The 26,790-nt window shown below is 43.8% G+C and overlaps 1 protein-coding gene across 1 annotated transcript in view; it reads left to right on the top strand.

Moving 5' to 3' along the window:
• Window positions 1-26,790, top strand: part of LOC106569213 (E3 ubiquitin-protein ligase HECW1) — a 65,993-nt gene that overhangs the window by 27,445 nt on the left and 11,758 nt on the right. Inside the window, exons 7-25 of the mRNA XM_014140349.3 lie at window positions 5,370-5,512; window positions 5,851-5,951; window positions 6,528-7,886; window positions 7,979-8,080; window positions 15,142-15,292; window positions 16,988-17,112; window positions 17,322-17,455; window positions 17,677-17,862; window positions 18,103-18,237; window positions 18,387-18,492; window positions 18,604-18,700; window positions 19,520-19,603; window positions 19,703-19,806; window positions 19,967-20,081; window positions 20,250-20,363; window positions 20,654-20,806; window positions 21,148-21,246; window positions 22,150-22,279; window positions 22,464-22,610. Coding sequence (XP_013995824.3) covers window positions 5,370-5,512; window positions 5,851-5,951; window positions 6,528-7,886; window positions 7,979-8,080; window positions 15,142-15,292; window positions 16,988-17,112; window positions 17,322-17,455; window positions 17,677-17,862; window positions 18,103-18,237; window positions 18,387-18,492; window positions 18,604-18,700; window positions 19,520-19,603; window positions 19,703-19,806; window positions 19,967-20,081; window positions 20,250-20,363; window positions 20,654-20,806; window positions 21,148-21,246; window positions 22,150-22,279; window positions 22,464-22,610 — 3,585 coding nt within the window. The remainder of the gene's footprint in view (window positions 1-5,369; window positions 5,513-5,850; window positions 5,952-6,527; window positions 7,887-7,978; window positions 8,081-15,141; window positions 15,293-16,987; window positions 17,113-17,321; window positions 17,456-17,676; window positions 17,863-18,102; window positions 18,238-18,386; window positions 18,493-18,603; window positions 18,701-19,519; window positions 19,604-19,702; window positions 19,807-19,966; window positions 20,082-20,249; window positions 20,364-20,653; window positions 20,807-21,147; window positions 21,247-22,149; window positions 22,280-22,463; window positions 22,611-26,790) is intronic.

The raw sequence follows: 26,790 nt of genomic DNA on the forward strand, positions 1-26,790 counted from the left end.
TACCGAAGAAGACTCAAGGCTGTAATCGCTACTTCAACAATGTACTGAGTAAAGGGTCAGAATACTTATGAAAATGTGAAAATGCATTTTTTTTTTATATCAGCAAAAAAAAAGAAACTGTTTTTGCATCGTCATTATGAGGCATTGTGTGTAGATTGATGAGGAAAAAAAACAATTTCATAAATATTAGATTAAGGCTGTAACAAAATGTGGAAAAACTCAACGGGCCTAATACTTTTCCAAGGCACTGTATATACGTACATACTATCTGCAGAACATGGACATCAATTTATGTTAGCTAGCACAAAGTCACTGAGACAAACCTCTCTGGTCCCAATATGCCTTATGCCTAAGATTTGCCTGATTGGTCTACTATCTGTTGACAGATCTGTTGTTTTACTCATGTTTTTAACACTTTTCCCAGGTAATTTGTGTGTTTGTAACAGCCAGATATCGCTAGTTTAAAACGGACTTTTATGGGGAGTTTTTTATTATGCTGATTCGATATCCGCGGGGGTGCGGACACTGACTCTAGGGGTTAAATTAAGGAATCTCTTTTCACTTGTGACTCATTGTTTGAGTTGAACAATTAGTCTAGACCAGTGGTTCTTAACCTTGTTGGAAGTACTGACCCCCACCAGTTTCATATGCGCATTCACCGAACCCTTCTTAATTGGAAAAATATAATTCAAAACATAGGTATATATTTTACTGGTGCACAAAAGGAACCGTGCATCAACATCAGTGTTCAAAGAACAAAACCATTAAAACATGATTTTCACACAAAAACAAAAACATAATAATGAATATTTACTGCAAATCAGTGTGACTTCTGCTGTTGCCTTTCAGAGACCAGTTCAGAAATGCGCGGCTTCACCTTGGCAAGTGCCACTCTCATGTCATTTTCGCAACAAAGTCTGTTCCTTTTCTTCGTTTTTATGTCCAGCATCCTCGAAAAGGATTGCTCGCAAAGATATGTTGTAACAAACGGTATGAAAATCTCCAGAGCTTTCTTAGCAATAACAGGGTACGTTACCATTTGTTGACACCAAAATGTTGAGAGCGTTGTTGTTCTGAAGAGTTGCTGTTGAACCTGGCTCTGCTGAATTTCAATGATTTCATCGAGGTATTCATCATTGACATCTGTTGTCTCAACACTAAACGTGAACGGCTGTCTCACCCATGCTGGATATGACTCTCTTGTAGGGAAGTATCCGTCGAGAGACTTTGCAAGCTCATCTAAGTGCGTGGCAATTGCTTGCTTCAGTTCCGCGGGTACAGAAATGTCTCCGATTCCAGATACATCTTCGATCTTACTTACACAGTCGTCCAGCAGGGGAAAGTTTGCGAAGTTATCGTTCTCTGTTCGTCGTTTCCATAACGGTAGCTTTTTTTGAAAAGCCTTCAGGTTTTCTTCCGCTTCGATGATGTTAACTCCACCGCCCTGCATCTGTTGATTGAGATGATTGAGAGCTGCGAAGATATCAGCCATGTATGCTAAAATGAGAATGAACTCAGAATTTTTTAAGCAATCTGCATGACGATGTTGGTGCTCTTGCAAAAACAGGGCTAATTCCACACGCACGGCAAAAACACGATTCAGCACCTGTCCCCGGGATAACCACCGAACGTTAGAATGGTACAGAAGTACCTCGAATTCAGAGCCCATTTCTTTACACAGCTCACTGAAGATGCGGTGCCTCAGAGCACTATTTCGCACATAGTTCACGCATTCCACTACAATTTTTAATACTTCTGCCAGTTTTGGAGGCAAGGTTTTTGTTGCCAACGCATGCCTGTGCAGAATACAATGCGTAACAATGATGTGTGGTGCATCGGCTTTCATTAGCGCACCAAAAACAGACTTTCTTCCCAGCATGACTGGAGCTCCGTCCGAACAAACTGCAGAAACCATATCCCACGAAAGATTGTTGTCTTTGAAGAAGTCATCCACAAGTTTCTTCACATCGGCTGCCTTAGTTGTTGTCGTAAGAGGCTTACAAAATAAAAAATCTTCCTTTATCACGTCGTCTTTCACATAGCGCACAAATACAGCAAGCTGGCTTAGATTGGAAACGTCTGTGGTCTCGTCGAGTTGAAGGCTGAATTTTGCCGGGCTTGAAATCAGATCTGCAACTACTTGAGCCAAGATGTCTTTGCTCATGTCCTCTATTCTGTCGCTAATGGTGTCATTTGAAAGAGGAATCTGGGATAACTTAACTTCAGCCGCTTTTCCCAGCATGATAGTCGCCATCTTCAACACAGCTGGTTTTATGAGTGTTTCACCAATGGTGTGTGGTTTGCCCTGCTTTGCGATCAGGTAAGCAACTTCATACGATGCTGTGAGGATCGGTTTGTTGATGGGTACAAAGCCGAGAACAGGCAGAGTAGCCTTTTCATCGAATCTGGCTCTCTTCACCTTGAATTCAGCGAGCGTTGTGTTCTTGTATTGTCCATCTCCATGCAGCTTAAGGAAGTGTTCTCTTAGTTTTGCCGGTGCTAGACTAGAATTGCTCAACTTGGCATTGCAAATCATGCAGTTAGGACGCTGACTCTCATCACGTTCCGTTATACATGTGAATCCATATTGTACATATTCGTCCGACCACTTTCTTTTTTTGCTCGACATAGTTAGTATGAAGGGATTAAAATATTAAGAAAGAAATCACACGACGTACCATCACGACAGTCACAATTCGACTACTGAGCGCGCCAAATTCCCTGCAGCACAGATAGGCCAAGCGATGTTGCGTGATCACCTGCAGCCAATGATGGCCAAGCGGGGCGTGTCATCACGAATCATATGAGTCGGGTGTGTGTCTTGACCTCCGCCGAACCCCTGAGACTGACTCACCGAACCCCTGGGGTTCGATCGAACCCAAGTTAAGAACCACTGGTCTAGACTCACCCAGCCATTACATTACAGCCTGTGGCCTACAGTAAAAGTGAAAGTTAATCATCCTGATAATAACTAACACAGGCCCATTCCCCTACAGTCATTGGCCCATACAGCTAGGCCTCTCTACTTGTGATGATGCTGCAGGCTGCAGGTTCAGAACACACTGACTTTGAGTCATCACACTAACACACTAGTAACTAGGAGAGTGGTGGTATAATCCATGATTAGTATGACAACCGCACAGTGGCAGTCGGTGCCGTTTAAGATGAGGCGGATGATACATTTTTTATGAGCATGGTCTTATTTCTATTACAGCATATTGGATCACTCATTCATATTCCATTTACCCAGCTTAATGTAACATGGATAGGTTTAGGCTACTTACTACATGATAATTTTCCCTATACCCATCATGAGGTTGCTACAACCTAGCCTATGAATCAAAGTTTACAATGTAGAGGCAGAGAAATTTGAGTAATCAAGGTGACAGACATGGACATACTCAATACCGCCTTGCACAATCTTGCCTGCATCTAGCTGATTTAGGGTGTAATCATTAGTCCAACAGTTGCAAACGAGTTTCTATTTGACAAATTCAGGTATGTTTATCTCCGTTTCTTTCTGTTTGCTTCCTTTTAAGAAACGTTTTTCAACAGAATCGGTGGAATGAATCACATGCAAACACAGTTCACTTTTATAGCAGCCAGATTGTTGTAAAATTCCTTCTCGCATCTACGCTCTCTCCTCCTCTCACCTTTTCGCTTCGCTTGTGGACTTCAGTGCACAACACGTCAATTGTCTGTGTCCAGGCATTAAAGCCTTTCCAAGCCAAACCTTCATATCATAATTGCCACACACAGCCTACATCATTGTCACCATATTAGCTGGCGTCAAGTCAACAACATAGCTACTAGAACTAACGCGTTAGTAAACCCGCTACAATCATGCAGTACAGTGTACAGTTTGCAAGCAGTTTAGCAGTTTTACCGCCGGGCCATGGTGGCAATAAATTAATAAAACGTAAAGCTTACCTTGATATGGAAGAGCTCCAGTGTTGGATAGCCATAGCGAGCTAGGTAACATACTGTAGCATCCCTCTCAGTTTGAGTAGGCTAAACTAGCTAGCTAGCTGCATTTGCTAGCTAGGGGAAAGTAAAAAAAATCTCTCTCTCTCTCTTTCTCTTGCTTCTGCTTCATTTTTGAGGAATTGTATTTGTTAAAAACTGTTCCACTATTGTCTTTCTCTCTCTCTCTCTCTCTTTGGGTCAACTACGCACCACATTTTATGCACTGCAGTGCTATCTAGCTGTAGTTTATGCTTTCATTCTCTGATCCTTTGATTGGGTGGACAACATGTCAGTTCATGCTGCAATAGCTCTGATAGGTTGGAGGACGTCCTCCGGAAGTTGTAATAATTACTTTGTAAGTCTATGGAAGGAAGTGAGAACCACGAGCCTCCTAGGTTTTGTATTGAAGTCAATGTACCCAGAGGAGGATGGGAACTAGTTGTCCTCCGGCTACACCATGGTGGTACCCTACAGAGTGCTTTTGAGGCTACTGTAGACCTTAATTCAAAACAGTGTGTTTTAATCAATTATTTGGTGACGTGAAAATATTTAGTGTTGTTTTATCTAAAACTTTTTTAATGTTTCACTATTTTCATTTTTATGAAATTCACTGAGGATGGGCTTCCCTTTCCTCCTCTGAGGAGCCTCCACTGCTACTGCCTCTTCTACTATTGCTACTACCACAGATCCTATATCTATTGTATGTATACATTATGGACTACTTTTACATCCCTTTACTATATGACCTGCAATTTAGGACAATGATTAAAAAAAAGTATGCAAACATGCTCGCTGTATGCTTTAGGCAGGCAGGGGGTTAACTGCATACATATATTGTACATACTGTAATACTGAGCCAGTGATATCTGATCCACTCATGTTCTGTTACAAGTACAGAACAGCACAGAACAGAACAGTACAGAACAGAACAGTGCACTACAGAACAGTACAGTAAGCTACAACCATAGAGGTCAGTTCATGTAGAGATATAGAGATACATGGAGGGATGCCAGTTCATAGCTCATCTGTCATAGAGATCACAGGGTGAATAAAAAAAAAGATTTCAATTAAAATGTCCAATTTACAGAGGTTTCATTTTTTTCTTTACCTTTACATTTTGGCATCACTGTCATTTGAGGTTACACAGGGTTGGGTAATGCATTGTTTCATATGTATTATTCCCTCCATTCCAAAGTTATACTTAGTCTTACTCGTTTTACTTTGAGTTCAGCACCATGGATAACTCCCTCTTTGTTTCCTGTTGCTGCAAGTGTTTTCAGTAGTACTAACAACTACACAAGCATCTTACAGTGACACCCATCTCTAACACTACACGCATACTTACACATAGCCCTTATACAGGCATTTAAAAATTGATTCTATGTCTTTCTCTCTCTCCTCAGCGCTTCAACTTTGTGTCTCTGCCCACGGATGTTCTGGAGATCGAGGTGAAAGATAAGTTTGCCAAGAGTCGTCCTATCATCAAACGTTTCCTGGGCAAGCTGTCCATGCCTGTGCAGCGGCTACTGGAGAAGCATGCTATTGGGTACGGCTCAGGAATAAACAGGACGCTCATAGGATTATCAGGATAATGAAATGCTTATGAATTGATATTTTGGAAACCCTTTACAAGAGCCCTCTAAAGCAGGGCAAACACCAAAACGTGGGGGGGGGGGGGGGGTTGAATCATAAAGTAACACGTCTCTCTTGAATTCCCCCACCCCCTTCTCCCTCATCGCTCACCCTCTGTTCACCTCCCTCTCTTTCTCTTCCTTTCTCCCTCTCTCACCCCACTTTTCTCACTCTCATCCTCCCTCTCTTTATCTCTATCTCTCACCTCTCCTCTCTCCCTCCCTGTCCTTCCCCTCTTTCTTTCCTCCATAGTGACCGTGTGGTCAGCTACACACTGGGGCGAAGGCTGCCGACGGAATATGTCAGTGGACAGCTGCAGTTCAGATTTGAGATCACTTCCTCCATTCATCCAGGTTCCTCTTTCTCTCATACACATCATCTCACACACGTCCAGACCTGGGTTCAAATAGTACTAGATTCCTTCAAACACTTTAGCTGCACTTGATAAAACTTGCCTAGCGTAATGGAGCTAAGGGAATAGTCCCAAAGTTACAAACCCCACCCATCTGGTTCTCTCAGCAGGCTCAATCAAACGCTCAAAGTTTTTGAACAGAAACACATAGTATTTCAACCCAGGTTTGTTCACATCCTGTTTGTCTTCTTCCTCTCATTTAGGTTCAATTAGTCTATTTCTTAATACAGAGGTAGGACAATTATAATATATAATATCTACTGTATGTCTGTAAATATCAACTGTCATATCTAGGTTTGGACAGGCAGATATTAAGCATTGATTATTCTGGTATTGACATGTGCCATATTGTCATGCTGCTTCGATTTATACAACATTTTATATTTATTGACATACCATAGCAGAAACAGAATAGTCTATTAAGAGTTAAAAGAGTGTGAGTTAATGTGGATATGCCCCACTGTGTGGTAGCCAGGCCCCTGACTGTGAGATAATGAGCTCTGTTCTCCCCCTGCAGATGATGAGGACATGTCTCTCAGCACGGAGCCGGAGTGTGCCACTGTGCAGGAGAACCAAGGGGAAGGCCAGTCCTCCCAGGCCCAAGGCCAGGCAGAGGACACCCTGAGCCTGGGTCCGGGGGCTCCTGAACTCCCCATGGATGAGGGGGAATATACTGGAGCTCCAGAACTCCCTATTGGAGGGGATACAGATACTGACACTCCCATGGAGGGGGATCCAGCAAGGCCTTCGAGTTCAAAGCAGCCCACAGATGGAGATGGAGACTCAGGGCCTGGCAGTTCCAGAGCTGAGGCCCTAATAACAGAACCAAGCAAACCAGAAGTCCATGGTGCTCACGGGGAGGCGGTTGTGGCTGTAGCTGTTGCTGCAGAGAAGCTACCCACGGTAGAGGAGAACAGTGAGGAAGGGGACCAGCAGACCCCCACTAGTCCTCAGCCTGCTGTCCCAGAGGAGCAGAGGGCTATTGGGCAGGAGGCTGAGTGGGCAGAGGGGGTGGATAGTGCCCCAGTAGAGGGTCAGTTCAGCTCTGCAGTACACTCTGCTGTAGTGCAGGACATGGAGAGTGCAGCGTTTGGAGCCTCTCGAGGGCCAGCAGAACAGCAGGCAGTGGGGCAGGAAGAGGGGGACGAGGACTGCTGCTCCCTGCGCGTCAGGACCACTCCTAGGCGTAAGAACCGGCCCTGCTCCCTGCCTGTGTCCGAGCTGGAGACAGTCATCGCCTCGGCTTGCGGGGAGCCTGAAACCCCTCGCTCACACTACATCCGCATCCACCACCTCCTCCACAACCTGCCCTCTGCCCAGCCAGAGACCCAGGAGGACGGGGAGGGAGAGCAGGCTGAGGCTGAGATGGAGCCCGACTCGGACCCAGACCCAGACCCAGACCCAGGCCCTGACCAGCTAATCCCCAGAGACCAGGATGGCTCAGAAGAGGATGAGAAGGCCGAGCCCCTGACCCCTGGCCCAAGGAGGACCCTGCCCCGCAGCCTGTCCATCGAGCGTCTGTCCGACCTGGCCCTGCTGCTGGACAGCGAGGGGCGCCACCCCCAGGGCCAGGTCAGGGGTCACCAGAGAGTGTCCGACGAGGATGACATGGAGCCCTGCTGTAGTAACTCATGCTACGAGGGCCGAGTAGGCCACACCCGGGGACCTCTACTGGCTGCAAGCAGGACATCTGAGGGGAGCAGTGCATTCTCCTCCCAAGAGGATGAGGACATGGAGGTGAACGGAGCAGAGAGCAGGGAGCCAGGAGATGGGATGCCCCAATGGCAAGAGGCCCCATCCACGCAGGTCCAGAGCCCCCAGAGCTTCATGGGAAATGGAGAGTCACCCGTGGCTGGGCCCAGTGGGAGGATAGGACGTGAGTTCAGTTCCTCACTGAATACTAACTTGAGATATGGAGATGTAGTTTTGATAACTTAGGGTAGACTGACCTGTTTTGTCATCCCATAGGAGATTGTCCCTTACCTTCAAGTCATCCTCCAGTTAGCCAGCTTCCTGCTCTGCGTCCTGATTCCCATCACTACCCCACCATCGATGAACCACTGCCACCAAGTAAGCATTTGGTATAAATGTTGTCTGAGTCAAATCATGCATATTCCTTGTTGATAAACAAGTGTACTGGAATGGGAGAAGGTCTCCAGAGATCTGAGATCCAGAGGTCTGGAGAAGGGAGGAGGGGATGGTGTCAAGCGGGCAGGTTGTCGGGCGGCCAGACCTTACTAGTTGCATGATGTCATCCGGAGAGAGAGGGGAGAAAGAGTTCAAGGCGTAGGGTAGTTCTGTGTGAGTGAGACCAGTGGACTCAATAGGGTAGCAGATGTTGTCAACCTTTTTTTCAAAGTGGTGACAAAGTCGTCCGCAGAGAGGGCGAAAGGATGGAGGATTAAGAAGGGAGGAGAAGGTGGAAAAGAGTTCCCTAGGGTTAGAGGTAGAAGCTTGAAATGTTGAGTGGTAGAAAGTGGCTTTAGCAGCGGATACAGAGGAAGAGAAGATAGAGAGGAGGGAGTGAAAGGATGATAGGTCCTCTTGCAGCCCTGTTCTATAAGCTCGCAATAGGTCACTCAGCCATGGAGCAGGAGGGGAGGCCCAGCCGAACAGGAGGAAAGGGAACAGTGCGTGTCATAGGATACGGAAACAGAGGAGAGTAGGGTTGAAGAGGCAGACTCAGGAGACAGGAGTGAGAAGGATTTTTATCAGAAGGGAGAGATGGTAGAATAGAAGAGGAGAGAGTAGTGGGAAAGAGAGAGCGAAGATTGCGACAGCGCATGACCATCTAGTGTTTAGCTGAGTGTTTAGGGTTGGAGGAAAGGGAGACAGAAAAGGAAACAAAGTAGTGATCAGAGAATGGGGGGGGGGGGGGGGGGGGTTGCAGTGAGATTAGTAGGCGAGCAGCCTCTAGTAAAGATGAGGTCAAGCGTATTGCCTGCCTTGTGAGTTGGAGAGAATTGGGTAAGGGTGAGGTCAAAAGAGGCAAGGGGGAAAGAGAGAGTTGGAAAGAAATTAATCGAAGGCAGACGCCATCGTCAGGAAATTAGCTTATCAAAGTGTCAAGCTCATTGAGGAACATTCCAAGGGCACCTGTTGGGCGATAGATGACAATAATGTTAAGCTTGAGTGGACAAGTGACAGTGACAGCATGGGATTCAAATTAGGACATGGACAGGTGAGAGAGGGAGAAAAGAGAAAATCCCCGCTTAGGAGAAATGGGAAAACCTGTGCCACCACCACGACGACCAGATGCTCTCGGACTATGAGAGAAAACATAGTCAGATGAAGAAAGAGCATCTGTTGTGTTCTCTGGGGGACCCATGTCTCAGTCAGGGCCAAAAAGTCAAGGGACTGAATGGCAGCGTAGGCTGAGATGAACTTGTCATTCTTGACCGCAGATCGGCAGTTTCAAATGCTGCCAGGGACCCGGAATTCCACATGGTTGTGCGTGCAGGGTACACTAAATTAGAAGGGTTGCAGCCAAGGTGTGGAGAGCATCTGTAAAGCCTACAGGGAGAGGTGTGAACAGGTATAGAAAACACACACATAGTTGACAAAGATACAAAAGAGAAATGGGATAATCTGTAAATAACTGCGTAAGATACTCAAGTGAGAGAGTGGTGTGGAGCCTTCCTTGAATAACTCTGCTGAACAGTCTTTGTTTTGGCGACGGTCATGTTGCTTACAGTTGCCACTGAGAAATCAGGGGAAACTGAAGAATTAACACTAATTGTTAATTGCCTAGCAGAGGTAGAGAGCACACCTCCCTGTAGGTATTGCTGATTGCCTAGAAGAGGTGAAACAACTCCCGGTCCAATACAGCTACTGATTACCAAAACAATTTACAAATTGCCCTGCCCTTTGATCCTGGTTGATGTGTCACAACTCTCTGTAAATTATGAGCAGTCAGCAGTTCACACACCTCCCTGTAGGTATTGCTGATTGCCTAGAAGAGGTGAAACAACTCCCGGTCCAATACAGCTACTGATTACCAAAACAATTTACAAATTGCCCTGCCCTTTGATCCTGGTTGATGTGTCACAACTCTCTGTAAATTATGAGCAGTCAGCAGTTCACACACCAAGTAGGCCACTGGGAAGACATGTAGCACTTAAAGTACTAGCTAGCAAAAGACAGTACTAGACCACAACAGATATAAGACAAAATAAATTATACTTACCACTCCTGGAGATATCAGGAGTCCTCTAGCTATAGAATGAAGCACTCTGAGATGGAGCCTGAGAAGCTGGTGAAATACACTCAGAAAATAAATGAAACCACTCCACCTCCGATACAGCCACTGACTACCAAAACAAGTCACAAATGGCCCTGCTACGGAGAGCAAGAGAACACAGTCGTCCAGAACAGCTGGTGCTCTCATGCATGGTTCAGTGTCGCTTGCCTCGATGCGAGCATATCAATCAAATGTATTTATAAAGCCCTTTTTACATCAGCAGAAGTCACAAAGTGCTTATACAGAAACCCAGCCTAAAACCCCAAAAAGCAAGCAATGCAGATGTAGAAGGAACCTAGGAAGAAACCTAGAGAGGAACCAGGCTCTGAGGGTTGTCCAGTCCTCTTCTGGCTGTCCCGATGGAGATTATAAGAGTACAAGGCTAGATTGTTTTTCAAGATGTTCAAACATTCCTAAATGACCAGCAGGGCCAAATAATAATCATAGTTATAGAAGGGATTTAGCTCATCTGACAGGCTTGTCTCACTTGGCAGCTCGCGGCAGGGCTTCCCTTTGTAATCAGTGATAGTTTGCAAGCCTTCCACATCTAACGAGCGTTAGAGCCATTGTAGTAGGATTCAATATTAGTCCTGTACTGATATTTGAGGGTTTAATGGCTTGTCGAAGATCGTAGCGGGATTTCTTAGTGTCCCGCTCCTTGAAAGCGGCAGCTCTAGACTTTAGCTCAGTGGGGATGTTGCATGTAATCCGTGGCTTCTGGTTGGGATATGTACAGTACCAGTCAAATGTTTGGACATACCTACTCATTTCAGGGTTTTTCTTTATTTTTACTATTTTCTACATTGCAGAATGATAGTGAAGACATCAAAACTATTAAATAACACATATGGAATCATGTATCATGTATTAACCAAATCAAAATATATTTTGTATTTGAGGTTCTTCAAAGTAGCCACCCTTTGCTTTGATGACAGCTTTGCACACTGTTGGCATTCTCTCAACCAGCTTTGAGGTAGTCACCTGGAATGCATGTCAATTAACAAGTGTACCTTAAAAAGAAAGGAGGACCAAGGCACTCTTCATATAATTAATTCAAATGCCTTTATTTGTATTGCATGTTCTATAGAAACAACGTTTTTAAAATCTGACGCATTTCGGCTGCATGGCCTTCGTCAGGGGGTACAAAGAAATAATACAATGTCCTCTTTTAAAACAGCTTTTCCAATTAGCCCTAATTTGAAGAGGGACTGGTTACAAAATTGATTGGACACACCTAGTAAGCAATACTATATACATTAAAAGTGAAATACTGTACCTATGTTATCAAAAGATTAAACTCCAAACTAGAAGTATCAGAACGCCTAGAAAGGTAGTTCTAACCTTAAATATGACTGGGAGAAGTGTTAAGAATAAGAAAGCAATATATTCCATAGTACACTAGAACACAGCAAACATGAACAACAACAGTCTAAACATAGCTTAGGGCAATTGTGCAAAATGTCCACTAGATGACAGCAAATGGACCTATCACGACCCTACAGGAAGGGTGAGAAATCCATATCTTAATTTAAACCATGGTACTTAGTGGCCTGTAGTTTGTAAATCCCAAAACTTTCCCTTTGGTTTAACTGTTTAAGACAGTCCCTTTTTCTAATTGAGGCCAGAACATGATCAATACCCATAGCTTGTAGGGAGGCAGGGTTGCCATGGTGTAAGGACTTGTAGTGCCTTGCCATGGGGTAGTCTTCATTGCCTACCCGTATGGCGCACTTGTGTTCCGCTAAGCGGTCTTGAAGGCGTCCTTTGTCCGTCCAATGTAGAACACCTTGCACTGTGGACATTCCAATCTATAGATGACATGAGTGGTTTTGCAGTTAATGAAATGCTTGACTTAATACTCCATTTTAGAAGCTGTCTCAACAAAATACTTTTTCTGTGCAATATTTCTGCAATGGTTACATTTAAAAGAGCCCTTGGGTTTGTGGTCAAGCCAAGTTTTTTGAGAGTCACCAGGAAGATAGCTGTGGAATAATTTGTCATTTAGAGTAGGACATCTCTTAAAGCTTATGACTGGTGGCTCAGGGAAAACTTGGCGTAGTAGCGAATCACTTTGGATGATTCCCCAATTATTTTTAAGGATTCTTTTAATGTTCTCTGCTTCAGTGCTGTATTTTGTAACAAAATACATTCTCTCTGATGTATCACGAGGCACTCCCCTTCGCAACACGTTCTCTCTGTCAAGTATTCCAGCCCTTATACCTGCATCTTTCAGGATCTGAATGCTGTAGCCCCGATTCAAGAAGTGATTCTCCAATTCAGCAGATTTGACACTGTAGTCTGTTTCCTGATCTTCTGTATACAGTCGTGGTCAAAAGTTTTGAGAATGACACAAATATTAATTTTCACAAAGTCTGCTGCCTCAGTGTCTTTAGATATTTTTGTCAGATGTTACTATGGAATACTGAAGTATAATTACAAGCATTTCATAAGTGTCAAAGGCTTTTATTGACAATTACATGAACTTGATGCAAAGAGTTAATATGTACAGTGTTGACCCTTCTTTTTCAAGACCTCTGCAATCCGCCTTGGCATGCTGTAAATTAACTTCTGAGCCACATCCTGACTGATGGCAGCCCATTCTTGCATAATCAATGCTTAGAATTTGTCAGAATTTGTGGGTTTTTGTTTGTCCACCCGCCTCTTGAGGATTGACCACAAGTTCTCAATGGGATTAAGGTCTGGGGAGTTTCCTGGCCATGGACCCAAAATATCGATGTTTTGTTCCCCGAGCCACTTAGTTATCACTTTTGCCTTATGGCAAGGTGCTCCATCATGCTGGAAAAGGCATTGTTCGTCACCGAACTGTTCCTGGATGGTTGGGAGAAGTTGCTCTCGGAGGATGTGTTGGTACCATTCTTTATTCATGGCTGTATTCTTAGGCAAAATTGTGAGTGAGCCCACTCGCTTGGCTGAGAAGCAACCACACACATGAATGGTCTCAGGATGCTTTACTGTTGGCATGACTCAGGACTGATGGTAGCGCTCACCTTGTCTTCTCCAGACAAGTTTTTTCCGCATGCCCCAAACAATCGGAAAGGGGATTCATCAGAGAAATGACTTTACCCCAGTCCTCAGCAGTCCAATTCCTATACCGTTTGCAGAATATCAGTCTGTCCCTGATGTTTTTCCTAGAGAGAAGTGGCTTCTTTGCTGCCCTTCTTGACACCAGGCCATCCTCCAAAAGTCTTCGCCTCACTGTGCATGCAGATGCATTCACACCTGCCTGCTGCCATTCCTGAGCAAGCTCTGTACTGGTAGTGCCCCGATCCCGCAGCTGAATCAACTTTAGGAGACGGTCCTGGCGCTTGCTGGACTTTCTTGGGCGCCCTGAAGCCTTCTTCACAACAATTGAACCGCTCTCCTTGAAGTTCTTGATGATCCGATAAATGGTTGATTTAGGTGCAATCTTACTGGCAGCAAGCCCTTTTTGTGCAAAGCAATGATGACGGCACGTGTTTCCTTGCAGGTAACCATATTTTACAGAGGAAGAACTATGATTCCAAGCACCACCCTCCTTTTGAAGCTTCCAGTCTGTTATTCGAACTCAATCAGCATGACAGTGATCTCCAGCCTTGTCAACACTCACACCTGTGTTAACGAGAGAATCACTGACATGATGTCAGCTGGTCCTTTTGTGGCAGGGCAGAAATGCAGTGGAAATGTTTTTTGGGGATTCAGTTCATTTGCATGGCAAAGAGGGACTTTGCAATTAATTGCAATTCATCTGATCACTCTTCATAACATTTTGGAGTATATGCAAATTGCCATCATACAAACTGAGGCAGCAGACTTTGTGAAAATGTATATTTGTGTCATTCTCAAAACTTCTGGCCACAACTGTACTACCCCTACCTTGTCACAACACAACTGATTGGCTCAAACACATTAAGAGGGAAAGAAATTGCACAAATGAACTTAACTAGGCACAACTGTTAATTGAAATGCATTCCAGGTGACTATCTCGTTAATAGAATGCCAAGAGTGTGCAAAGGCAAAGCTTGGGAGGCAAAGCTTGGCTATTCAAGGCAAAGCTTGGCTATTTTGAAGAATCTCAAATATAAAATATATTTTTTGGTTACTACATGATTCCATATGTGTTATTTCATAGTTTTGATGTATTCACTATTATTCTAAAATGTAGAAAATAGTAAAAATAAAGAAAAACCCTGAGGTGAGTAGGGGTGTCCAAACTTTTGACTGGTACTGTACATATCCCAACCAGCCATGGATTACAGGCAACATCCCCACTGAGCTAAAGTCTAGAGCTACCGCTTTCAAGGAGCTGGACACTAATCCAGACACTTATAAGAAATCCCGCTACGATCAAAATAAAGAAAAACCCTTAAATGAGTAGGTGTGTACAAACTTTTGACTAATATTGTACATACAATCACTGTGGGGATGATGTTGTCGATGCACTTATTAACGAAGCCGGTGACTGATGTGGTAAACTCCTCAATGTTATTGGATGAGTCCCGGAACATATTCCCATCTGTGCTAGCGAAACAGTCCTGTAGCTAAACATCTGCTTCATTGGACCACTTCTGTATTGAGCGCATCACTGGTACTTCCTGTTTGAGTTCTTGCTTGTAAGTAGGAATCAGGAGGATAGAGTTATGGTCAGATTTCAGATTTGCCAAATGGAGGCGAGGGTGAGCCTTGTATACGTTTCTATGTGTGGAGTAAAGGTGATCTAGAGTTTTTCACCTCTAGGTGACATGCTGGTAAAAATGAGGTAAGACCGATTTTAGTTTCCTTGCATTAAAATCACTGGCCACTAGGAGTGCCGCCTCTAGATGTGCATTTTCTTGTTTGCTTATGTGTGTGTGTGTGTGTGTGTGTGTGTGTGTGTGTGTGTGTGTGTGTGTAGACTGGGAGGCACGTGTGGACAGCCATGGTCGTGTGTTCTATGTGGACCACATCAACAGGACCACCACGTGGCAGAGACCCACTTCAGCAGCCACGCCCGACGGCATGAGGCGGTCCGGATCTGTTCAGCAGATGGAACAGCTCAATAGAAGGTGAGTGAAGGGGTAGAGGGTAAGAAAGAGAAGAGAGCTAGGGAGACAGTGTCTAAAACACAGTTCTGTAGTCATGTTGTAGTCACTACACTTTTTTTGTAGTCACTACGATACTTTTGGGATTGTTTCTTCATTTTATGTTCAAAAAGCTCAACTGAAAACATACATTATATAGGGCCATTTGGTGGTTGTAGGAAGAATGTAAAGCCTCTTTGTTTTTTGGATGATTTTCATAGGTTCAGTTCTTTATGAGTATTGGGGAGTTTTGTATTAAGATGAAATTATTGAATCTCTTTGATACCAAAATATTTTGTGTGCTGAACATTTGGTATGTGCTGTGGCTGCTTGCTTTGTAAGGTGTGATTTTTGTGGGGGCTTATATTAGAGCCATTACTAGAAGAACTCTCCATCAAATGCCTGAGATATTTTGGATAGAGAAAGAATTACTTGACAGTAAAAATCAAATGAGAAATGTGCAGAACAGGCTGTGAATAAGTGTTATTGCATAAGTGTTATTATACAACTGCAGTGCATGAAATCTCTTAACGGGATTGGGGAGACAGAAAGCGATGGAGGAGAAATTCATTTAAATGGTTATTGCTGCGCTGGTGGAATTCGCTGTATGTGTCTGGAATGAGAAGCGTGTCCAATTGGAAGCATGAGCAGTGGACAGTGTCGGGGCTGTGTCAGAGATCTTTTTCATTGTCAGACTTCACATGTGTAGAAGACTATTATGGTGGTATAATCCATTGATCAATGGTCTCAAATTCAATTCCTTTCTCTCTGGGGCTTTGTGAGTATAAGATTGAGTTCTGACCCTCTTCTCTGGATGAATTAACATTGAATTCAATAACAAAAGTCAATAGTCAATGGAATACAACTGTATTTTATCCCTTTACGGGCAATTAAGAATCTGCACTAAATATTACTGGCAGACAAATTATGACATTTCAAGCTGGATTTGACTGCATAAACTCAATGAGTATGGTTACATGCACACAATAATGCAATTATTGTTGATAGTCAGATTAATATAATAGTTCTATTAAAATGTTTATACATGCTTTGTAAGAAGAACGATTTCCCTCATAATCCTGTTTACATGGTCAGATCTGAAATCAGGCTACTGAAGGCACTCTGATAAATGCAGAAAATCACCAATCAAAATAAACGTTCTACCACAGCGTACATGTTATTTTTGGGAAGCATATTTGATTCTGAGTTTGGACATATAAAGTTTGCATGTGAAAACTACTTCTAAGACGCATACATTCAGTTGTTTCCGAACTCACTTCACTCATGCTAAAGAGGGAGGCTCGCTCGGCTGGTGCTAGCCCATACACAGATCAAATACACGGCTGGAACACAGATGAAGGTGTTAACATGTCCTAATAATTCTAAAGATTGCTCAGAAAACCAGGTGTTTTAATCTGCGTATGTTTACTTCGATGTTGACCTTATGCATATTAAGATAAGCAGAGTAAGGTGTTTACATGATTACTGCATAATCTGCCTACTGCCATAGTCAGTTTAGAATCAAATTATTACTGTGCATGTAAACGTACTCAGATAAGAGATAGTATATGATAAGTCGTGTTCACTGGTTTCTTGCAATCTTAAAGAATTGGTCTATATGCAGGCAGCGCTGCTCTGATTTCTGGATGTTTGGTAAATGTGTGCTGGTGTGTTTGTCAGGTACCAGAGCATCCAGAGGACCATGGCCACAGACAGGAGTGAGAATGAAGGAAGCAGAAGCAGGAGTGAGAGAACAAGCCTCAACAACAACAGCAGTGAGACTGACTCTCCTCCAATGGCTAATGGTGAGTAGGACCACACCACAATGTCACAATTACAGAATGCAATAAGCTGATGTGCAATTTAAGTGTAGTCTTGCTTTGTAAAACTAATGGGTCTACACAGATCCTGTTTAGTGAGAGACTTATCAAAGTACTACATACATACAACATTGTACATGACAGTCACCATTCAGTGAATTTAACCTTTATTTTCTCCTGGTCTGTGTGTGTAGAGCTTAGAAGAGACAGCTCCTCCTCATCGTCATCATCTCCAGTCAACAGTCAGAAAATCACAGCTCTGCTACAGAGCCCAGCGGTGAAGTTCATCACACACCCAGAGTTCTTCACTGTCCTCCACGCCAACTATGTGAGTCGCTGTCTCCCCAGTGGACGTTTATAACTCTACACAGTCAGCATGGCTCATCTGACAAATAAGCATAATTTCCCTTTGAACAGCAATATCAATGCTTAGTAACATATTGTAGTCTTCAGTAACAGATGCTGAATATTCTTCCATTTTGGTTCAGATTGGTTGCATATGGTGTTTCTAGTTTCCATGGTCATGCCGAGCTCTTCTTCTCTTCTCAGGGGGCCTATCGCATGTTCACCAGCAGTACGTGCCTGAAGCACATGATCCTGAAGATTCGTAGAGATGCTCGTAACCTTGAGAGGTACCAGCACAACAGAGACCTGGTCACCTTCCTCAACCGCTTCTCTGACGCCCAGCTGGAACTGCCCCGGGGCTGGGAGATCAAGACTGACCCTCAGGGAAAGGTGCAGAGACAAAGATCCTCAGTTCATCCACAGATAACTCACCCACCTATTCACATAAGGGCTGATTGTACCTTGGTTGAAAGATGGAAAATATGTGGGAAAAAGGAGGGGGTGGGTTGGTCTGAATAAGTATACTAATGATTCTATTGATTTGGTATTTGCCTTCAGATCTAGCAGTGTTTAGATTTGTGTTTCTAACTTTGGTAAGTTTTTACCTGTAACATCTTCTCTTTGGTCCAGAACTTCTTTGTGGACCACAACAGCCGGGCGACCACGTTCATTGACCCCAGAATCCCCCTGCAGAACGGTTGCCTGCCCAACCACCTGACCCACAGGCAGCACCTGCAGAGACTACGCAGCTACAGCGCAGGAGAGGTCAGGACACAGCACACAGAAGACATTTCCTTGTTTTTAAGTGTAGTAACTGTTTAATTGGGGCCATTCATGTATTAGAATGATGGAAATATGGAATTGATGTATTTGCTTGTTTATAACTGATCCTTTTTTCATATGTATTTTTTCAGGCCTCTGAGGTCTCCCGTAGTCGAGGTGTGGCCTTGTTGTCACGGCCAGGGAACAGTGTGGTGGCAGCAATACGAAGTCAGCATCCCCCAGACCCAGTGCCACAAGGTGTGTACTGTACATACACAAAGAACACAGTCATAATTCACATTTACCATATAGTTTCTGTTGCGTAAGTCTAACTGTCTTCTGAACTCAATGTCTTCCTTCCACTCACAGCTTATAATGAGAAGATAGTGGTCTTCCTGCGTCAGCCTGGAATATTAGAAATTCTAACAGAGCGCCAGCCAGCCCTGTCCAGGAACCATTCCCTGAGGTAGATACCACTGGGGGATGAATTGGATTTGTTTTTCAAATAAGGACCTTGTAGATTCAGAGAATGTGAATATTTCTCACTCACCACTGTATTGGTTCCTTTGGGAAAAATAAAGGGTAACGCCTTACATTAGTGCCCTTATTACTGTGTAACTACTCATGTAATTACAGTGTAACAAGTCTTGTAATTACTCATTATTACTTATAGCAGTAACCCTAACCTTACCCCTAACCCTAGCGTTATGTTCACATCCTGGTTCAACCCTAACCCAAGCCTCAACCATAACCCTAACCCTAGCTTCATATCCACATCCTGGTACAACCCTAACCCCAGCCTCAACCACAACCCTAAACCTAGTTTCATGTCCACATCCTGGTTCAACCCTAACACAAGCCTCAACCCTAACCCTAACCTTAACCCTAGCTTCATGTACACATCCCGGTACAACCCTAACCCCAACCTCAACCACAACCCTAAACCTAGCTTCATGTCCATATCCTGGTTCAACCCTAACACAAGCCTCAACCTTAACCCTAGCTTCATGTCCACATCCTGGTTCAACCCTAACACAAGCCTCAACCTTAACCCTGACCTTAACCCTAGCTTCATGTCCACATCTCGGTTCAACCCTAACCCCAGCCTCAACCACAACCCTAACCCTGAAGTAACCCTAAGTACGGAGTAATAATGAGTACTTGTTACACTGTAATTATAGGAATAGTTACACAGTAATAAGGATTATAAAGTTATTCTATGTCAGGTTTGATAAAACACACCTACCCAGTCTAGTCCAGATTATAGTGTCATGTGTGCTTGCAGGGAAAAGATCCACTACATCAGAACAGAGGGCACCCAAAGACTGGAGAAACTGGCATGTGATGCAGACCTGGTGATACTACTGAGGTAGGATGCAACTGTTCATATTACCCCTGAAACACATTTGTTTTGTGTTGTAGTATTGTAATTATTTTCATTTTTGTAACTTTTTGGTTCTCTATACAGCTTGTTTGAAGAGGAAATCATGTCATATGTTCCACCCTCCTTCCATCCTGGCTTCAGCTTCTCTCCTCGTTGTTCACCTGGGTCTTCACCACAGAGTTCTCCAGGTGGGTTTGCACTAATGACAAATGGAGAGATAGTGGGTTGAAAATGTACACACAAGAACATTTGGTTAATTCACAAGAATTGGTCAAATAAAAACGTCACAGATGGTTATCCTGGTGTGGTCTGTGTGTCATGTCATGGAATGAATGCGCTTGTCAACAGGAATGTCGAGAGCGAGAGCACCTGCCCCGTACCGGAGAGACTTTGAGGCCAAGCTACGCAACTTCTACAGGAAACTGGAGGCTAAAGGCTATGGCCAGGGTCCAGGAAAAATCAAGTAAGGAAAACTGTCCAGCAACATGATCACTCACACCTTTTTATGTAGTTACAGCTCTATACAACCCTACTGTTTCTAAGAAACTTTAGGGTTGTGTGTGCAAATTAGCACCATATTGTATATCCATGTCTGTGTTGCTCAGCATCCTATGATGTTGTTGTGTTCCAGGCTTATTGTCCGGAGAGACCACCTGTTGGAGGGTACCTTTAACCAGGTCATGGCCTACTCACGCAAGGAACTACAGAGGAATAAGCTCTACATCACCTTCATAGGAGAGGAGGGGTAAGCCAAAGCTGCTTCTATTGACTTGAACACAGACATTACAACAAAGAGGGACTTTGATCCGTAGAGTTCAACCATTGCATGAAAGTGCATGTCTTTACAATTATTGAATTCAATTCAGTTACTTGAAAAAGTAATGCATGTGTCAAGAAAGAACCCCCTCTCGTCTTTTAAAGAATGAACTGCTAGTTTTTGGGCGATATAGAGGATAGTGCATGTCTGTTTCATTCTTCTGGCATCACTGACTGCTACTGACATAACTCTGGTCTCTTCTCTTCCCACGCCGTCAGGCTGGACTACAGTGGGCCATCCAGAGAGTTCTTCTTCCTGCTGTCTCAGGAGCTGTTCAACCCCTACTATGGCCTGTTTGAGTACTCAGCCAACGACACGTACACCGTCCAGATCAGCCCCATGTCCGCCTTCGTAGAGAACCATCTGGAATGGTGAGGAGAGCATCTGTTCGTCCTGTGTTTAAACTTCCTTCAAACTCATGAAACCTGGGTTGTGTTCATTAGGCACCAAAGGGAAGACAACTGACTAACTGGGAGGGACGACCTTGACTTGTCAAATAAGAAACACTCTTTTTGTGTTCTGTTGCAAAGCTTTTTCAAGTGTTTTCCATTGTCCTAATGAACATGACCATGGGCTTGTTCTTATTTGTTTACTTATTGGAGACAGAAAATGAATGGGTTTCATGGAAGTCTCATGTGATGAGACCTAAACAATTTCATTGCATTGGATTTGTAATTGTGTGTGAGACCTGTCTCTGTGTGTTTTTGTGCAGGTTCCGGTTTAGTGGGCGTATTTTGGGACTGGCGTTGATCCACCAGTATCTCCTGGATGCCTTCTTCACACGGCCCTTTTACAAGGCTCTCCTCAGACTGTGAGTTTGTCTGCCCGCACGCCCGCCTGTCTGTGTGTAACCGATGTGAAATGGCTAGTTAGTTAGCGGTGGTGCGCGCTAATAGCGTTTGAATCGGGTGACGTCACTCGCTCTGAGACCTGAAGTACTTGTTCCCCTTGCTCTGCAAGGGCCGCGGCTTTTGTGGCGCGATGGGTAACGATGCTTCATGGGTGTCAGTTGTTGATGTGTGCAGAGGGTCCCTGGTTCAAGCCCAGGTTGGGGCGAGGAGAGGGACGGAAGCTATACTGTTACATTGATGCTGTTGACCCGGATCACTGGTTGCTGCAGAAAAGGAGGAGGTCAAAAGGGGGGTGAGTGTAACCGATTTGAAATGGCTAGTTAGTTAGCGGTGGTGCGTGCTAATAGCGTTTCAATTGGGTGACGTCACTCGCTCTGAGACCTGAAGTAGTTGTTCCCCTTGCTCTGCAAGGGCGCGATGGGTAACGATGCTTCGTGGGTGACAGTTGTTGATGTGTGCAGAGGGTCCCTGGTTCAAGCCCAGGTTGGGGCGAGGAGAGGGACGGAAGCTATACTGTTACATTTGTCTGTCTGAATTGAAAGAAAAATTATCCAGAATGATTAGTGCGCAATCAGGCATAAATGTTGCCAGTAGTTTTAGACTTAACACAGTCAACCCAGATTGACTTTCTAGCGTGATAACTAAATACAAGTCTCTCCAGATAGGATGATGATAGGCTACAACAACTGACAGAATCAGCATTCTTTACATTTACTCACAAAGCAAATGTACGTCAGGCTAGTGAGTGCGTTAATCACTCCCCTTAATTGACTTTAAGACTGTAATATGGATTGCTTTGTGCAGTAATAGCTAGTGAACCCCACAGAAGTTCATGTGTGAGATAAATATGTTTACCTGTGCAGAGCCACTGACCTGAGTGATCTGGAGTATCTAGATGAGGAGTTCCATCAGAGTCTACAGTGGATGAAAGACAATGACATCACTGACGTGCTGGACCTTACCTTCACTGTGAATGAGGAAGTCTTCGGACAGGTATGTGTGAAGTACTAATACGTACAGTGTCTAAACACATAAACCCATAGCAAGCTGAAGCACTGTATAACATGTTATTTTTTTACAGTGTATATACTTCAGTATACTGTACACTTTCATGGGGACTTTTCCATTGTAAGATTTGTCTGTATTGTTATATGGATATTACTCTCTTTGTGGGCAGGTAACAGAGAGAGAGCTGAAGTCTGGAGGGGCCCACATTAATGTGACAGAGAAGAATAAGAAGGAGTACATTGAACGCATGGTGAAGTGGAGGGTGGAGAGAGGAGTGGTCCAGCAGACAGAGGCACTGGTCAGAGGCTTCTATGAGGTAGAGCAAACACTCTCAGGGCAACAACCATTGGCCATGGCATGATTTCCCCCCAATATTTCCAATTTGGTTTATTGTTTTTCCAGCCTTGCTATGATTTAAGAGGTTTTTCACTTTGTAATTCAAATATGATTTCTTAAAGTTTCTTAGAATACAATAGAACATGACTGTCAAATGAAATCAACAAATCAATGATGGGAGCAATGTGTCTAAATATGTGACCCGACCGGCTCGGGTTACATATTCGAAACAATTATTTGAAATTGTGTTTTTTATATTGGATAAAAGTAGAAACTCAGAGCTAGAAAATGGTATATCATACACTGCAGTTGAGGAACAATGGGAAAGTAATTCTGCTTTGAAAGTTAATAAACTTGTAACCCTACTTTTGAGAAAATGGCCCTTGAATGTTTTGGTACACCTACTGGAGAGCTCTTCTTCACACACCCTTAAGACTTAGCCGCACCCATGTCTTTAAGGATTCACATTTGAGACCATGTGCTAAACAGAGTGAGTAAGGTAGTGTAGTAAACTACCAAAGATTTCAAGAATAGCAATGGTGAAAGAAGTAGCAAAAATACACTATCTATTCCTTGGCCTATATCCTAATCTGACTTTGGTGCAGGTCATGTTGTTCTTCAAATTACCGTCTCTGACAAACACAGACTATATCAAATAAAATCTAAGTTTATTTGTCACATGCACAGGATACAAAAGATGTAAACGGTACAGTGAAATGGTTACTTGCATATTTGCATAGTAGCAATATCAAAAATAGAAAGTGCCCAGATAAATATTTTATAAATATTAAATGATTCTTACCCAGACACACTTGTCTAAATTGATGGGTCGTGTGAAAGAAATGCTATAACCACCCCCCAGCCACATCTAGCTGAGTAGATGGGTCACTATTGTCTAGACCAGTGGTTTCCAAACTTTTTAATAGTCCCGTACCCCTTCAAACATTCAACCTCCAGCTGCGTACCCCCTCTAGCACCAGGGTCAGCGCACAACACAATTTAGTTTTTTGCCATCATTGTAAACCTGCCACACACACACACACTATACAATACATTTATAAAACATAAGAATGAGTGTGAGTTTTTGTCACAACCCGGCTCATGGGAAGTGACAAAGAGCTCTTATAGGACCAGGGCACAAATAATAATAATCAATAATTTTGCTCTTTATTTAACCATCTTACATATTAAACCTTATTTGTTCATTGAAAATTCTGAATAACTCACCACAGGTTAATGAGAAGGGTGTGCTTGAAAGGATGCACATAACTCTGCAATGTAGGGTTGTATTGGAGTCTTAAATTATTTTCCACACACAGTCTGTGCCTGTATTTAATTTTCATGCTAGTGAGGACCGAGAATCCACTCTCACATAGGTACGTGGTTGCAAAGGGCATCAGTGTCTTAACAGCGCGATTTGCCAAGGCAGGATACTCTGAGCGCAGCCCAATCCAGAAATCTGGTAGTGGCTTCTGATAAAATTCAATTTTCACAGAACCACTTGTTGCAATTTTGATGAGGCTCTCTTATTCAGATATCGGAAAGTGTACTGGAGGCAGGGTATGAATGGGATAACGAATCCAGTTGTTTGTGTCATCCGTTTCTGGAAAGTACCTGCGTAATTGAGCACCCAACTCACTCAGGTGCTTCGCTATATCACATTTGACATTGTCCGTAAGCTTGAGTTCATTTGCACACAAAAAAATCATACAATGATGGAAAGACCTGTGTATTGTCCTTGTTAATGCAGACAGAGAAGAGCTACAACTTCTTAATCATAGCCTCAATTTTGTCCCGCACATTGAAAATAGTTGCGGAGAGTCCTTGTAATCCTAGATTCAGACCATTCAGGCGAGAAAAAACATCACCCAGATAGGCCAGTTGTGTGAGAAACTCGTCATCATGCAAGCGGTCAGACAAGTGAAAATTATGGTCATTAAAGATAACTTTATGCTCGTCTCTAAAAAAAAAAAACGTGTCAATACTTTGCCCCTTGATAACCAGTGCACTTCTTGTTGTAAAAGCTTGTTGTAAAAGCATTACATGGTTGCTACACATATCATTGCATAGTGCAGAAAATAAATGAGAGTTCTGGGGCCTTCCTTTAATAAAGTTAACCATTTTCACTGTAGCATCCAAAAGATCTTTCAAGCTGTCAGGCATTCCCTTGGCAGCAAGAGCCTCTCAGTGGATGCTGCAGTGTACCCAAGTGACGTCAGGAGCAACTGCTTGCACGCGCGTTACCACTCCACTACGTCTCCCTGTCATGACTTTTGAGCCATCAGTACAGATACCAACATGAGCAGCAGCTACGTTTGGCTACATACGGACCGTTAGTGGAATTCACACGAGAGAGTAACGGTTAATGTGATTGGATGTTAATTATTTGACTAGGCTACCTGTATTTAACATTGTGTTGTTATTTCGCTGAACACTAGATGGTTAAATTTTTATTTTGGCAGTGAAACGAGGCTACTCAGGCGGGAAAAAAAACTTGCCTAAATGTATAGCCCTGTTGGAAAATATAAATGGACTGTGTGAAAATGTGAGAAAAAAAGTCAAAATCACATTATTATTTGATGTACCCCCGACGGCATTGCACGTACCCCTGGGGGAATACCTGGTCTAGACATGTACACATGTTCAGGAAATACAATAGATGACCGTAATCACCCCTAGACACAACTGGCTAACTTGATGGGTCATCTAATCATCTGACAAAGGGGAGTCTTTTGTTTAGACATGTAGCTTCAAAAATCAAATCAAATGTATTGGTGTCATGCGCTGAATACAACAGGTGTAGACCTTACAGTGAAATGCTTACTTATGAGCCCCTAACCAACAATACACTGTAAAAAAATCTGGATAAGAATAAAAGTAACAAGTACTTAAAGAGCAGCAGTAAAATAACAATAGCGAGACTATATACAGGGGGGGCACCGGTTAGTTGAGGTAGTATGTACATGTAGGTAGAGTTATTATAGTGACTATGCATAGATGACAACAGAGTAGAAGTGGTGTAAAGAGGGGGGCACTGCAAATAGTCTGGGAAGCCATTTGACTAGATGTTCAGGAGTCTTATGGCTTGGGGGTAGAAGCTGTTTAGAAGCCCTTTGGACCTAGACTTGGCGCTCCGGTACCACTTGCTGTGCGGTAGCAGAGAGAACAGTCCATGAGTAGGGTGGCTGGAGTCATTGACAATTTTTAGGGCCTTCCTCTGACACCGCCTGGTATAGAGGTCCTGGAAGGCAGGAAGCTTGGCCCCAGTGATGTACTGGGCCATTCGCAATACCCTCAGTAGTGCCTTGCGGTCGGAGGCCGAGCAGTTGTGGCAGTGGTGCAACCAGTCAGGATGCTCTCGATGGTGCAGCTGTAGAACCTTTTGAGGATCTGGGGACCCATGACAAATATTTTTGAGTCTCTTGAGGGGGAATAGGTTTTGTTGTGCCCTCTTCACAACTGTCTTTGTGTGCTTGGACCATGTTAGTTTGTTGGTGATGTGGACACCAAGGAACTTTAAGCTCTCAACCTGCTCTACTGCAGCCCTGGCAATGAGAATGGGGGCGTGCTCGGTCCTCTTTTTCCTGTAGTCTTGATCACGGTGAGAGAGAGGTTGTTAACCTGGCACCACACTGCCAGGTCTCTGACCTCCTCCCTATAGGCTATGTTGTTGTTGTTGTTGTCGGTGATCAGGCCTTCTAGTGTTATGTCATCTGTAAATTTAATGATGGTGTTGGAGTCGTGCCTGGCCATGCAGTCATGAGTGAACAGGGAGTACAGGAGGGGACTGAGCACGCACCCCTGAGGGGCTCCTGTGTAGAGGATCAGCGTGGCAGATGTGTTGTTACCTACACTTACCACCTGGGGGCGGCCCATCAGGAAGTCCTGGATCCAGTTGCAGAGGGAGGTATTTAGTCTCAGGGTCCTTAGCTTATTTATGAGCTTTGAGGGCATTATGGTGTTGAATGCTGAGCTGTAGTCAATGAATAGCGTTCTCACATAGGTGTTCCTTTTATCCAGGTGGGAAAGGGCAGTGTGTGGTGCAATAGTGATTGCATCCTCGGTGGATCTGTTGGGGCGGTATGCAAATTGGGGTGGGTCTAGGGTTTCTGGGATGATGGTGTTGATGTGAGCCATGACCAGCCTGTCAAAGCACTTCA

This window comes from Salmo salar, chromosome 14 (genome assembly GCF_965601325.2).
Source record: "Salmo salar chromosome 14, fSalSal1, whole genome shotgun sequence".
Classification (NCBI taxonomy): domain Eukaryota; kingdom Metazoa; phylum Chordata; class Actinopteri; order Salmoniformes; family Salmonidae; genus Salmo; species Salmo salar.